Source organism: Myotis yumanensis, unplaced genomic scaffold (genome assembly GCF_028538775.1).
Source record: "Myotis yumanensis isolate MYYU_CA2020_CCGP unplaced genomic scaffold, mMyoYum1.0.hap1 SCAF_2, whole genome shotgun sequence".
Taxonomy (NCBI): Eukaryota; Metazoa; Chordata; class Mammalia; order Chiroptera; family Vespertilionidae; genus Myotis; species Myotis yumanensis.
In genome coordinates this window covers 17972175-17986382 of record NW_027223753.1, presented here as the reverse complement: position 1 = coordinate 17986382, position 14208 = coordinate 17972175, and the positions used below count along the sequence as shown (strand labels likewise).

Here is a 14208-nt window from a genome sequence, read left to right as displayed (position 1 = left end):
GCAACCACTGTACTATATAGTCTTAACTCTTAAGTCGCTTTGTAAGAGTCAGACATTGGAGAAAGTCTTGACATTATTAAACCAGCAATGAGTGTTGAAATACCAGAACATGGTCTTTACGACAGACTAAGATTAGAGCAGCAATATGGGCATGAGACAAATCTGGTCAAAAAAAAGTAGAAGAAAGAGAGAGAGAGAGAGAGAGAGATAGATAGATAAAGAGAGGAAAGAAAAAAAGAGAGGAAGAAAGGGAGAAAAGGAAAAGAAAGAGAAGGAAAAAGAAAGAGAGAGAAAGGAAGGAAGGAAGGAAGGAAGAAGGAAGGAAGGAAGGAAGGAAGGAAGGAAGGAAGGAAGGGCTGGAGAAACCAACGACCAAGCACTGCAGCTGGCACAGAGAATGTGTGCTCCAACGATCCTTCACTCAATTTCAGAGGTAAAGATCACAGCCAGATAATTTAGACATGGACTGAAAGGTGAATAGTTGTCCTCTACCCCTGCCAGAAAATGGACTTTAATGAAAGAAATTAGGAGGTAATTATTAGAATAAAATAATTTTATACTTATACCCCTAATTTGACATTTTGTCCAAAAAAACAAAAACCAAAAAAACCCAAACACTCCATTATTCTCACTTACTAGTATGTTTTAATCTTTCATTTATTAGATATTTTCATTCCCACAAAAATATATGCCTTCCTTAAATAAATAAAAAATAGGTGAAACGGCATTAATTCTATAAAAATATCTTAATACTTAATTTTTTCATCTTTTGTATAATATCAGTAGAGAAAAATGCATAGAACATAAATGTAAATTTCAATGAAATACTACGAGGAGAACACTTGTATGATCATCATGGACATTAAGAAATGTTTCCAGACCCCAGAAACCTCCTTTTCTGCCTAGTAACATTCCTCTCCTTTTCCCACAAAGCAATCACTCTCCTAACTCTGACAATCCTTTGTTTTTCTAGTTATAGTTAACCAGTTAAACGCACATCTCCAAACTACATAGTTTAATATTGCCTATTTTTCCTTTACATTTACAGAAATAATACAACATATTTTTTCATAACTGACTTAATTGCTCAATATTACTTATGAGATTGATATTATAGCATGTAGGTGCAGTTTATTTTTATTTTTAAGAATATATTTTATTGAATTTTTATAGAGAGGGAGAGGGATAGAGAGAAACATCGATCAGCTACCTCCTGCACACCCCCTCCTGGGGATGTGCCCGCAACCAAGGTACATGCCCTTGACCGGAATCGAACCTGGGACCCTTCAGTCCACAGGCCGACACTCTATCCACTGAGCCAAACTGGTTAGGGTAGGTGTAGTTTATTTTCATTGCTGTGTAAGTATTTTATTTTATAAATGTATCACGTTATATTTTACTATTATAGGCATTTGGGTTGTTTCCAATTTTGCTCTATTGTTAGTAAATACTGCTGCTACAAGTATATTTGTACATATCTTGATATACATGCATACACATTTTTGTTGGATATATGCAAAGTTCTGGACATGCCTGCACATAGGTTTATATATATCCAGCTTTCACAGATTCTTTAGTGAATTCAATGCGTTTGCAGACTTTCCTATTGAGTTTTTCTTTCTTTTTTAATGGACATTTAAAAAAACATATTCTAGATGTATGAATAGTTTTTGTTTTGTTTTTAAAGTTGATCCCCCACCCCCATCAATGGCAAAAGAATGAAAGAAAATTCAAATACCTAGTCAGAACCAAAGACCAAGCATACAGACAGGCATATACCATTTGTGTGCAAACTCACCCTGTTCAGAGTCTTCCAACAGAACCCCTCTTTTAACCAGCTCTTCTCTCGGTTTTCGCATAGATATTTTTCGCTCTAAAACTAACATTAAATTGGAAAATAGCACTCAGAAATGTGGCAGTTAAAGGTTAACTTTAAGCATTCTAACTCCACAGGTAAAGGTATAAAGTGGTTCAATTTTCTAGTCTCTGGAAAGAAAAGAACAGGAAAACTACCTTTATAATAAAAAACTCAATTTTTTCATATGCTGTGTTATTAAGAAAATAGTATTTCCAAAAAGGAACTATCCTTATATAATTTTATCTTTTTAAATTAAAATTTCAATGATAAGGTATTTATGAATATACTTTCTCTGGGAGGAAGTGGCCAGAGTAGAAAAAAAGAAGCATCTAAGATTTGCTATAGTTTAGAAACTCCATTTACCACTTGATAAACTTTAGTCCCATCAATATTTCAACTTGGGAATGAGGCTATAATATATAAGGTTTAGTGAGTAACCATTTGGTTTTTAATTCTAAACGATTCAATTCCCTCTTCAAATAGGGGGTTATCAAAGCCTGAGAAAGGAATGAAAAAGTTAGGTAACTTCCAAAATAAGGACCTCTTTAACTCAGAACATATATCTAAATCCTTATTTTTTCACATATATATTTTTATTGTTGGTAGTATTACAGATGTCTCCCATTTCCCTCCCCCCTTTATCCCCCTTCTCCCAGTCCCTCCCCCTCTCCCCCCACGTCATCACCACCCTATTGCCCATGTCCATGGGCTATGCATATAAGTATGTAAATTTTAATATCTCACCTTCTGATGTCTCTTTGAATTTATCACTACTTTTTTTTTTCCGCCATTTCCAGGGCTTGAAGATCTTGCCAAAGCCTGAGAACTTGCTCTTCCTTTTGGTGGGAGGCGTCATGTCTCCTCCTGCTTCCACACTGTCCATGATCATGCCTGGGTCGGCAGTGGGCTGGCCTGCTTCTTCTGTTGCATGGTGAGAGGGAAGAGAATAGCCAATTTGTTATTTCGGCATAATCTTGAAATTGTCCCTGCCCCTTTCTTCCTGTTGTAGTTGGAAAGGATCACAGCAATGATAAACAATCATGCAGAGACGGACTCCTTGACATCACATAGACACCAAACATCAAAATCCATGATAGAAAAACTACTGAGGAGGAAAACGAACCAAACCAAGTTGACATCATTTTAGGACAAAAATTCAATGAGATGATTATAACCAGCTCAAAATCTCTTAAAGGCACACACACAAATGTGGATGTCTTCCCAATAGGCATGAGATCTTGCCCCATGAAGCCTACTGTTGTTGGTCTTCTCATTCTTTTGGCATAGGGAAGGTCTTCCCCAGCTAACACACTATCTCCCCTGTCACTGAAGCAGGGAATTTCACCATTTGTGAGTGAGTCATTATTCTTTGTTAAACACTACCCTCTCCCTCTCCTCCTCTTTCAGGACATAAACAGTTCAGAGAGGGGGTGACACATTAAGTGTTAACACCTTTCTTACATCTGTTTTTCAGATTGTATTCTGCCTTCACAAGACCTTAGGGAGATCTGGAGCACTGTAAGGGGACTGAGGTGGGGGGGGGCAGGGGCATAGAAGGATAGTGGTTTAAAATGGAAGGATTTTTATTTTTATTTTTGTTTGGGGGGGGGACGGGGGTAGAGGTGAGGTGAAATTCCAGTTTGCTTATCACAATATTGTTTTAGGGACAACTCTGATTTTAAGGATTTCACGAGAAACATAACTGACATGATAAATGTACAGGATTGAAATGAAAGACCATAAATAAGTCCCTCATACTGACTATACATGCAGGGTTTAGTTAGGTAGCTTTAGTGGCAGAGAAAGTAGCAGCCAAGACTGGGCCAAGAATAATACTTTTAAAAAGCAGGAAGGCAACAAAAAAAGCAGGAAGGCAACACAATATAGTTTTGCACTCCACCTACTGTCCCAGGGTTCTCTGGAGAAGTCTAGAGGAGAAGAAAAAAAGAGAGTCATGTGGAATAACAGTCCTGAAATTAAAGTGGAACCTTTACTTCATAGAAATATATCAAGGACCACATACTGTATTATCACATGTAATAAGTAAATATGTTTATTGTAAAAAAAGTTTCCATCTGGAGTAAATAACACTTTTTGGGGGGATAGAAAAGGACATAACTTCACTAAAACTCATTTTTAATACTGTAGATATATTTTCATAAGAGAAAATATACAATCAACATGCATTAATTTTTTTAAAAACAGTATCAAAATCAGTATTTTTCTAATCGATAGATGTGAGTCTAGGAAAGTCCACTGATGAAGGTCAGATTTCCATAACCGTAATTACCAGAGTGACTAGAGCAATGGCTGCTGATGCATTATTTTGATGTATCCAGATGACAGGGCCAAATAGGGTCCTGGTCACTGAAGTACAGCAGATCAAGAGGACGGAGGACAGGGACTGTTTTCTTCCCAGCGGCATGATTTAGTTATGGGCATCCTGGGTCTCAACTACTTTAACTCCCATATGAAATGCAGTGGAATCTGATTGTAAAAGTGGACCATATTTTAAAAAGTGTCGTTGCCAGAGACATTAGAACTCCTGTCATAACAATTCCCCCTCAATGGTACCCTGAGATGAACCCCCAAGAGTGAACACATGGTATTGCTTTCAAGAGTTAGTGCTTTAACTAAGACAATATTCTCCCAATTATGGAATGTCAATCAGACTTCAACATAGCATAATATTTAACATATGTTAATGTAACCCTTTCACAATAGAGCTAAGTAACATAAACTTATCATTCTCAAATTGTAACCTTACTTGCAGAAGGAAGGAGGGACTAAAATGTTAAATATCCTAACTGAATAAACTTCTAAAAGACACATAGGAAAATGCTTGTTTACTTAAGAGTAATGGGGTAGATTTAAAAAAAGACAACCCAACCACAAAAAAACACCCAGACTAATAATACTTAAAAAAAGGTTATTAGTAGTATTTGATGCTTTTACAAAAGAAAAAAACCACGAAAGCTTTAGAAATGTTAGATGCTAATATCTTCACAAAAAAGTCCCTGTCTGTAAAGTCCTTAACTGAAATATAGCCAATCTAGCCTGCTCCCACTGTCTTCTCAGATATCTAATCATTTCTAAAGTAGAACTTAGTTCAATCCAATTTAATTCTTCATTATATTGAACAATATATTTATGTCTCCCTTTTCTCTTAAATATTAAAACAATAAAATCATGATATCCTTTTAAATCTATTTATGCCTGCTAGCATATGAACTAAAAACAAGTGCTGTTTATACAAAAAAGTACAGCATGTGTGGAAAATACCAACAGTTTATGATTAAAAAAATGAATGTGTCCACTATTACATCTATTGCTAAGAAGAGCCCTCCTCTTTCTTTATGTAAAGAAAGTCATTGAGCCCTAGCTGGTTTGTCTCAGTGGTTAGAGTGTTGGCCTGTGGACTGAAGAGTCCCGGGTTCAATTCCGGTCAAGGGCACATGCCCGGGTTGCAGGCTCAATCCTCAGTAGGTGGCATGTAGGTGGCAGCCAATCAATGATTCTTTCTCATCGTTGATGTCTCTCTCTCTCTCTCTCTCCCTCTTCTCTCCCTTCCTCTCTGAAGACAATAAAAAAAATATTTTTTAAAAAGTCACTGAATATAGTCAGTAAAAAGAATATTTTTTCCTTTGATGCTTTATGCAAATGTACATAATTTTAATGTTTATATAACTTTTACAAGTGGATATGCCTCTTGCCTCATGCAGTGGGATTCAGCCATACCCAACCCTGAACTAGTTATTCATATTCTTATATTCTCATGTTCTTCTCACTCCACCTCCCTCTTCTCCCTATGACAAGCAGAACATTATTTCAGTGACTCCCAAATCTGTTCAAATACTTTGGAATCAGCCCAGTTACCATTTCAAAATACAGAATCTCTGGTAGGTGGGACCTAGAAATCTGTTTTCTTTCTTTCTTTCTTTCTTTCTTTTTTTAAAAAATATATATACTTATTGATTTCAGAGAGGAAGGGAGAGGAAGAGAAAGAGAAACATGATGAGAGGGAGAATCATTAATTGGCTGCCCCCTGCACGCCCCCTACTGGGTATGGAGCCCACAACCCGGGCATGTGCCCTTGGCTGGAATCGAACCTGGGACCCTTTAGTCCGCAGTCCGATGCTCTATCCACTGAGCCAAACCGGCTAGGGCTGTTTTCTTTTCTTTTAAATATATTTTTATTGCTTTCAGAGAGGAAGGGAGAGGGAGAGATAGAAATATCAATGATGAGAGAGAATCATTGATCGGCTGCCTCCTGCATGCCCCCTACTGGGGATCTAGCCCACAACCTGGGCATGTATCCTTGACTAGAATCGAACCCAAGACCCTTCAGTCTGCAGGTTGATTATCTATCCACTGAGCCAAACCGGCCAGGACTAGACATCTGTTTTTAAAAGTCTTCACAGGTGCCCCACGGGTGTGGCTCAGTGGATTGAGCATCATCCTGTGCACCAAAAGGTAACCTGTTCGAGTCCGGGTCGCGGGCCTGATCCCTAATAGGGGAGGGGATGCAGGAGGCATCTGATTGATGTTTCTCTCTCACACTGATGTTTCTCTCTCTCTCCCTCTCTTTCCCTCCCTCTCTTGCTAAAATCAATAAAACATATTTTTTAAAAATATCTTCACAAGTGATTCTTATGATCACACAGGTTTGTTAAACCCAATCCCAGATTGTTATCTAGAAACCTGATACATGTTAAAAGAGACAGAGACAAACGTTCTCTGCATGCCTGTAACCTAATACATTGTTGATGAAAAATGAACTAGAAAACCATGGCATTGTTCCAGTGTTTCTTACTCATATACAATATTCCTACAGGATTGTGAGGGGCTCCCTGAGTTTCTTAGTTTCAGATATAGTTTAAATTAAAAATAAACAATATAGTCCTGGCTGGTGTGGCTCAGTTGGTTGGGTGTTGTCCCTTGCACCAAAAGGTTGCTGATTGGATTCCCGGTTAGGGCACATGCTCAGATTTCCGGCTTGATCCCAGGTACAAGACAAGCAGGTTTCACTCTCACATCAATGTCTCTTTCTCTTCTCTCTCTCTCTCTCTCCTCCTTCCTTTCTCTCTAAAAATCAATAAACACATTTAAAAAAATCAATATAAAAGTTTGCAGTTATTTTAACATAGTATGTCCCATGTGCACTTGGAAAGAAAGTGTACTGTGCAATTACTGAGTGAGTGTTCTATACATGCCAATTAGGTCAAGTTGGGTAATCATCATGCATAAATAATATCCTTCTGATTTGTTGTCAGCTTATTCTATCAGTTACTGAGAGAAGTATGTTTAACATCTCTACCAATGAAAGTGGATTTGTCTCTTCTTTTTAGTTCTATTAATTTTTGCTTGATATATTTTAAAGCTATGTTATTAGGTATATACAAATTTAGAGTTATATCTTCCTGTTGAATAGATCCATTTATCATGAAATGCCCCATATCACTCTAATAACACTTTTGCCTTGATTTTGTTTTTCTATTTAGTTTGACAATTGTGTCTTTTAGAGTTTAATCCATTTATAGTTAATGTATTTACTGACACAATTGGGCTTAAGTCTACCATTTTGCTCTATTTTCTATTTGTCTTGCTCTGTGCATTTATTGTTTTAAAATTGATTTTAGAGAGAGGAAGGGGGAGGGAAAGGAGTGGAGAGAGAGAGAGAGAGAGAGAGAGAGAACATTAATTTGTTGTTCCATTTATTTATGCATTCATTGGTTGCTTCTTTGGCATATTGGACACTGAGCATATGGGATGATGCTCTAATAAACTGATTTACTTGGCCAGGGCCTGTTCATTCTTAACTGGTTACCATCTACATTAAGTTAGTATGTTTACTACTTATTGCAAGAATTTTACAACATTTCAACTCTATTTGCTCTTTGTGTAAATACTCATGTTTTACTACATATACATAACAATAAAACAGAAATTATTGTTGTTTTAACAAACAATATTATTTTATATTTCCTACATACTTGCTTTTTCAGATACTCTTCATTTCTTTCTGCAATTCTATGTTTCCAACTAGGATAATTTCAGTTAATCATTCTTGAAGGATATTTGTACTGGGTATGGTATTTTCATTTCAAGTTGGGAGTTGAGGTTTTTTTGTTTAACTTCAACACTTCATACTGTCATTTGGTTCGTTCCCCCCCCGCCGCCCCCCCCCCGCCCATGGACTGCTTTTCTTTGTATGCTTCATTTTTTAGATGCTTTCTATTTGCACATAGCATAAGTGATAGAAATGGGATGCAGATCTTTATGTTGTTGATAACATACATGGGAAAGAAATCTGAAGTCATACCATTAGGCATTTTTGGTGGAGACTAGTCTGGGAGGGCTCTGGAAACTCAACTTTTAGCCATTATTCAAGAGCAACACCTATAACTAATTAAAATAAAGTGTTGATAAAATTCTTCCCACACATTTTTTGCTTAGGTAGGTGCCTCCTGAAAGAAAGAAATTCTGGCCGAAGCCGGTTTGGCTCAGTGGATGGAGCGTCGGCCTTCGGACTGGGGGGTCCCGGGTTCGATTCCGGTCGGGGGCATGTGCCTGGGTTGCGGGCACATCCCCGGTGGGAGATGTGCAGGGGGCAGCTGATCGATGTTTCTCTCTCATCGATGTTTCTGGCTCTCTGTCTCTCTCCCTTCCTCTCTGTGGAAAATCAATAAAATATATTTAAAAAAAAAAAAAAAGAAAGAAATTCTGAATCATGAGAGTGTTCTCATGCATGAAAGATATCAGAAAAAAATAATAATAAAGAAAGAGACGCAGATTAAGCATTCCTAATGAAATGGGAAAGAAGTAAATCATCTTTTCTTTTCACACTCAATCCATTATGCTGACACCGAAGGGAAATCACAAAAACTTGATTCTAACAAATGTCCTACATGGGAAGGGTAGGACCTCCAAATAACTAAATGACAGTGGGGAGGCAGCCAGTCAAGCCTTCCCTACTTCAATCCAAGAGTATTTTCAAGAAGGAAAGGTAGCAGACTGAAAGTAGACTAATGGTAAAATTCATAGGAAAGACCTACTCAGCAGTCTGCCTAAATCCAACTTTGAAGAGTCTATGAAACAGGTATTGGTCTCTCACTATTGAATTCCATTTGGGCATATCTTCTTTGTTATCTAACTAGGTATTACTTATAACTACAATAGTGGCTAGGGTCATGCACATATTTTTTCAAAATTTTAATTCCAACTCTATATAAATTATATGACTATTTTTTCTAATAAAAGCTTCTCAAAGATGTTACTTCTGATAGTGCTATTTAGGGTGGTAAATCATTGGGGATGAGTTGAATGTACAATAATAGGTATATGAATAAATAAACTGAAAATTTTATATAAAACAGCCCTGGCTGGTGTGTCTCAGCGGTTAGAGTGTTGGCCTGAGCACCAGAGGGTCTTGGGTTTGATTCCTGGCAAAGGCACATACCTGAGTTACAGGTTCACTCCCTGGCCCTGGTCAGGGTGAGTTCGGGAGGCAACCAATTGATGTGTCTCTCTCCTATCTATGTTTCTCTCTCCCCCCTCTCCCTATTACTCCCTCTAAAAGTCAATGGAAAAAATATTCTTGGATAAGGAGTAACCAAAAACAAAAAAAGGGGGAAAATTAATATAAAGTAATAAATCATTAAAATGATTTCTAGAGTAATAATCCTAGATTAAAAGTAGAATATAAATATATATGTAAATTACATATCAGATTATTTAAACTATGCTAATTTTTGTTAAAAATGTAAATATATTGTAATGGTAGGATTATGAGAGACTTGTGTTTCTTCTTGCTAGCTTCCTATATATTTTTTAACAATAAACATGTATGGCTTTTATAATTGGAAAAAAACATTTACTTTTTACAATGGGAAGTGAGAGCCTTCAAACCATCACAGTTAATAAATGAAGTCCAGCATATACATAAATACACAAAAGAAAATAATTCATTCTACACATTAAGCTTCCAAAAAAAAAAAAATTATTTACCACATAAAAATCATAGTCTGAAACAGTAAGCAAATTAAACTACTCAAGGATATATTTTTTTGGTATTTAAAGTAGTGACACATGTTAAAGTGAGCAGATTTGGATTACCCAAACGACACCTTCTAGTCCTGTATTCTTTAAGTATACCACCCTTGTTTGCCATGAGTACAATCTTGTGCTAAAGAAGTCAGAAACCAAATTTAAAAGTCATCTAAATTCACCAGCTGTAACTTTCCAGCTATAGAATGAAGGGTTTGAAAGTATGCATAAATCCTGAGGGCAGGGGCTGACTACATCTAACTGAAGTCACTAATCTCTGGAGCGTTCTTGGATCTATTAAAACTGGTACACTAGTTCAGGTTTCTGACTATAAATCTTTGTCTGATACGAAGAAAATTCAATTCCATCACTTAGAAAACTGCAATAGAAAGAGAAACTAACAAATCAACAAATTATACGACAAAAAGTATATTCATGTAACTACAAATCATCCCTCTTTTTTTATTTTTGATACAATTATACCTCGGATTTGTTATCCTATATAATAAAAGCCTAATATGCTAAGTGTCTGGTCGTCTGTTCAACCAATCAAAGCGTAATATGCTAATGATATGCTAAGGCCGTTCAACCGCTTGCTATGATGGGCACTAACCACCAGGGGGCAGATGCTCCGACCGGTAGGTTAGCTTGCTGCTGGGGTCTGGCTGATCCAGACTGAATGATGGGCCAGACATACCCTGGTGCCCTCTCGCGGCCCCTCCCCCTGGCCAGCTCCGCCCCTAATGGGCCCCCATCGGGGTGGGCCCGCTGGATCCCACTTGTGCACAAATTTGTGCACTGGGCCTCTAATATACTCATAAGAGATGTGAATTTGAAACTGTTCTTAGGCAAATTTGTACATGAACCACTTGTTTTCAATAATTCTGATTTTATGACCATCTCCCTCCCATTTCCAATTTGACAAGAAATACAAGCTTGGAGTCACATTTGGGTATTCCATTATTTCTGTTTAAACTAATTATGAAGTTTAAAATGGCTTTATGACCCCATTCTTTCTGTGAGAGCCAACACAAGGTAGTTTCCCTCCAAGTTTCCTTTTGTTTGACAGAAAACAGGGTGTAGGATGCTGGCTTTAGTTTTATGATTGTGTGTTCCAAAGAAAACATCTTTTTCTTTGAGTCATGCAGCTGCAGGCAACTAGGAAAGCAATTCACAGAGTTGGAGGTCTTGATGTTTTCTGGAGGGGGCGGTTGTTGGGAGAGGAAGATAACTAATCAAATCAGAGTTTGGAGTTTCCAGTTTGAGTAATACCCTGAAACTATGCCCTGATATTTAAACTACTTTACTCCCTCATTCAAGTTGTAGCACCTCACATTTCATAGTCTTGTTTCTAAATTATGTATCATGCAGAGTTTTAGTAGTTTCTTTCTTCAACTCCCAAGTTTTTATGGCCAACATTTAATTCAAGTTTTTTAGTTTAAGTTTAGTTGTTCCAGGTGAATTTCTAGGGTGATTTTAAAATAAATGTATAGTATTATTAAAATTTACTTAGCATTTTTCATCCTCAATAAAGTTATCATTAATTATTTGCTATAGATACATTATTATACCTACTTTACTTTCTAGAGATAAGGGATAAAACAGAGTTCAACAATAAACCCTAGGTCAAAGACAGTGTTCATTTTAGAATCCATATTACAACCAATTCTTAATCAACCACGTTGGAAGGCAAGGTAAGGTACAGGCAATTGGGAGTCCATAGAAAATTTACTTTTCAACATAGCCTTCACTACCTTCTCCCTGTCAACTAGGTTTGGTGATTACCAACAAAATTACTGAGTCTTAATTCTACCTCTACTTCTTATACCTTATCGGGTTTTAAAAAAATCTAGATTTAAAGTGTATAAAGTTTCATTTTACCCATGAAACTTCTATTATAATCAGTTATTTGTCCAAAATTTTAAAATCTATAGTTTTTTGCAACAAGATACTTACTCCATTATCAAGAGGTGCCAATTTCTTTTTTTTTTAAGTTTAAGGTGTACAGCATAATTATTTGACTTACATATATTGTGTTTCCTTCTATTTATAATCTAATAGTTTCATCTGTTTATTTATCTTTTATGTCCATCTAGCTTGTAACAGATCTTGCTTTTACACAAGCATTTTAACAGCATCAGAACTTTGTAAATGGAAAACATTAATTTACAGTATTTACAATATTGTACTTACTCACTTATGCCTTCTAAAAAAAGATTATTATTGGATTTAAAGAACTGTTTTAGAAAACTGCAACAGAATTAAAGAAAGCAAAAGCTGTCACTAATGAACAAAGCAGGCTTTGTCTAGTGCAGGTCCATAACTTTCCTTGGAAGTATTGCATAGTTCTGACCTTTGGGAAATAGAATTGATAGTCAGGGAGAAGTTCTTTCTACTAGTATGTAATGTCCTTGCAGGTATAAATAGTCCTGAGATTCAAACTCTGGGAAAACAGTTTTCTGACCATAATTGCATCAAGAAGTGATGCTGCTTCGCCCTTGGCAACTTGATATATACACTTTTAAAAAATATATATTTTTTATTGATTCCAGAGACAAAGGGAGCGGGAAAGAGAGGCAGAAACATCAATGATGAGAGAGAATCATTGATTGGCTGCCTCCTGCACGCCTCCTACTGGGGATCGAGCCCGCAACCAGGGCATGTGCCCTTGATCGGAATCGAACCTGGGACCCTTCAGTCCGCAGGCCAATGCTCTATCCACTGAGCAAATCCAGCTAGGGTGATATATATACTTTTTTTTATAACAATTCCAAGTTAATAGGAAGGTGGGTTTTTTTTCTTTTTAAATTGATTTTAGAGAGAGAGAAAGGAAGAGAGAGGGAGAGAGAAACATCAATGGGTTGCCTCCTGCACGAGCCCCCACCAGGGATTGAACCTGAAACCTGGGTATGTGCCCTGACTGGTAATTGAACCCACCACCTTTTGGTGTACAGGATGACACTCCAATCAACTGAGCCACACTGGTCAGAGCGAGAGGAAGTTTTGGTGGTGAGGTGATAGAATATAATATATTCTCTCATTAAAAACAAAACAAAAAAACCCTTAAACTTTCCAAAGTTTTACTTGCAAGAAGAAAGAAGGATACATTCTTGTGACAATAGATTATTCAGAAAATCCAATGGAGCAGAAAGAGTGGGCAATAATTTTTTATTGCTATTCCACATTCAAAAAACAGAAAATTCTATAAGGAGTCCACGACAGACTCCTATACTATCGCTTCCTCCTCATTCCTGGATTTTATGCAGAAAGTATGCCTGTTCCTTCTTTCTTAGAAGAAAGCATTTATTGTTAGACCTATATAGATATGAGATATGTCTCCAATACCTTTGATGACTAAATAATGCCAAGTGTTTTTCTTTAAAGTCCTATGAAGTTTATTTTTAATTAACCCATCTACTATTTATTCCTATGTTAATACTGTTATTCATCCAGCAGTCTCCTTACTAATTTTGCCTCGAAAGAATGATACATTTTGAAATCACCATTCCCAGAACTACTCCCATTATCATGTACAGATTTTAGAGCAAAATGAATCAAGTGACAATGGAAAAAAGAATGTAAGTGGAAATATTATAATACAGTATCTTTTAAAACAATTCCTATGTAAAAGAAAAGCAAAAAAAAAAAAAAAGAGGCTAATTAATAAAAGGTATGTGAAGAGTCAAAAGAGAAGAAAAAAGCTAGAGATAGGAAATGGAAGGCAAAGAGAAAGAAAGTTCCAGACTAAATGGTTGGGGAGAAGTTATTAAAATTCTTTGGCCTTGTGCCTAATTTAAGGACATGTGCACTGGTTGTTTTAATATGATACTAAGTAAAGAATTCTAGTAAATACAGAAACAGCTTTTATGTTGATCAAGAACTACGAAGAATTATTTGAAAGTTTTTAAAAATACATTTTTATTGATTTTAGTGAGGAAGGGAGAGAGAGAGAGAGAAACATCAATGACGAGAGAATCATTGATCGTTGCCTCCTGCATGCCCCAAATGAGGATTGAGCCCGCAACCCAGGCATATACCCTGACCAGAATCGAACCATGACCTCTTGGTTCATAGGTCAACGCTCAACCCCTAAGCCTCGCTGGCTGGGCTGAAAGTTTTATCTGAGTAAATCTACAGACTTTCTCCTATGGACATATTTCACTTAAGGATAATTTTTAAAATATGAACTTCTGAGGATGACTACTTATTTCCTTGAATGGACACTACAGCATAAATTCCTACTCAGCAGTCGAATACTCAATTAGTTCACCAGTTGTTAGATCCTATGGTAAAAACTTTAGTTG

General features: G+C 36.6%; 1 protein-coding gene across 6 annotated transcripts in view; it reads right to left on the bottom strand.

Moving 5' to 3' along the window:
- The window catches only part of PHACTR4 (phosphatase and actin regulator 4), a 75415-nt gene that overhangs the window by 21110 nt on the left and 40097 nt on the right, over positions 1-14208 (bottom strand). For 2 of the 6 annotated variants that reach the window (XM_070404512.1, XM_070404514.1), the window contains 3 exons: positions 3759-3786; positions 2603-2779; positions 1799-1879 (listed from right to left, as the gene is read on the bottom strand). In XM_070404512.1, the coding sequence (XP_070260613.1) occupies positions 1799-1879; positions 2603-2779; positions 3759-3786 (286 nt within the window). The remainder of the gene's footprint in view (positions 1-1798; positions 1880-2602; positions 2780-3758; positions 3787-14208) is intronic. The other 4 variants (XM_070404509.1, XM_070404511.1, XM_070404510.1 and 1 more) reach the window with 2 other exon arrangements.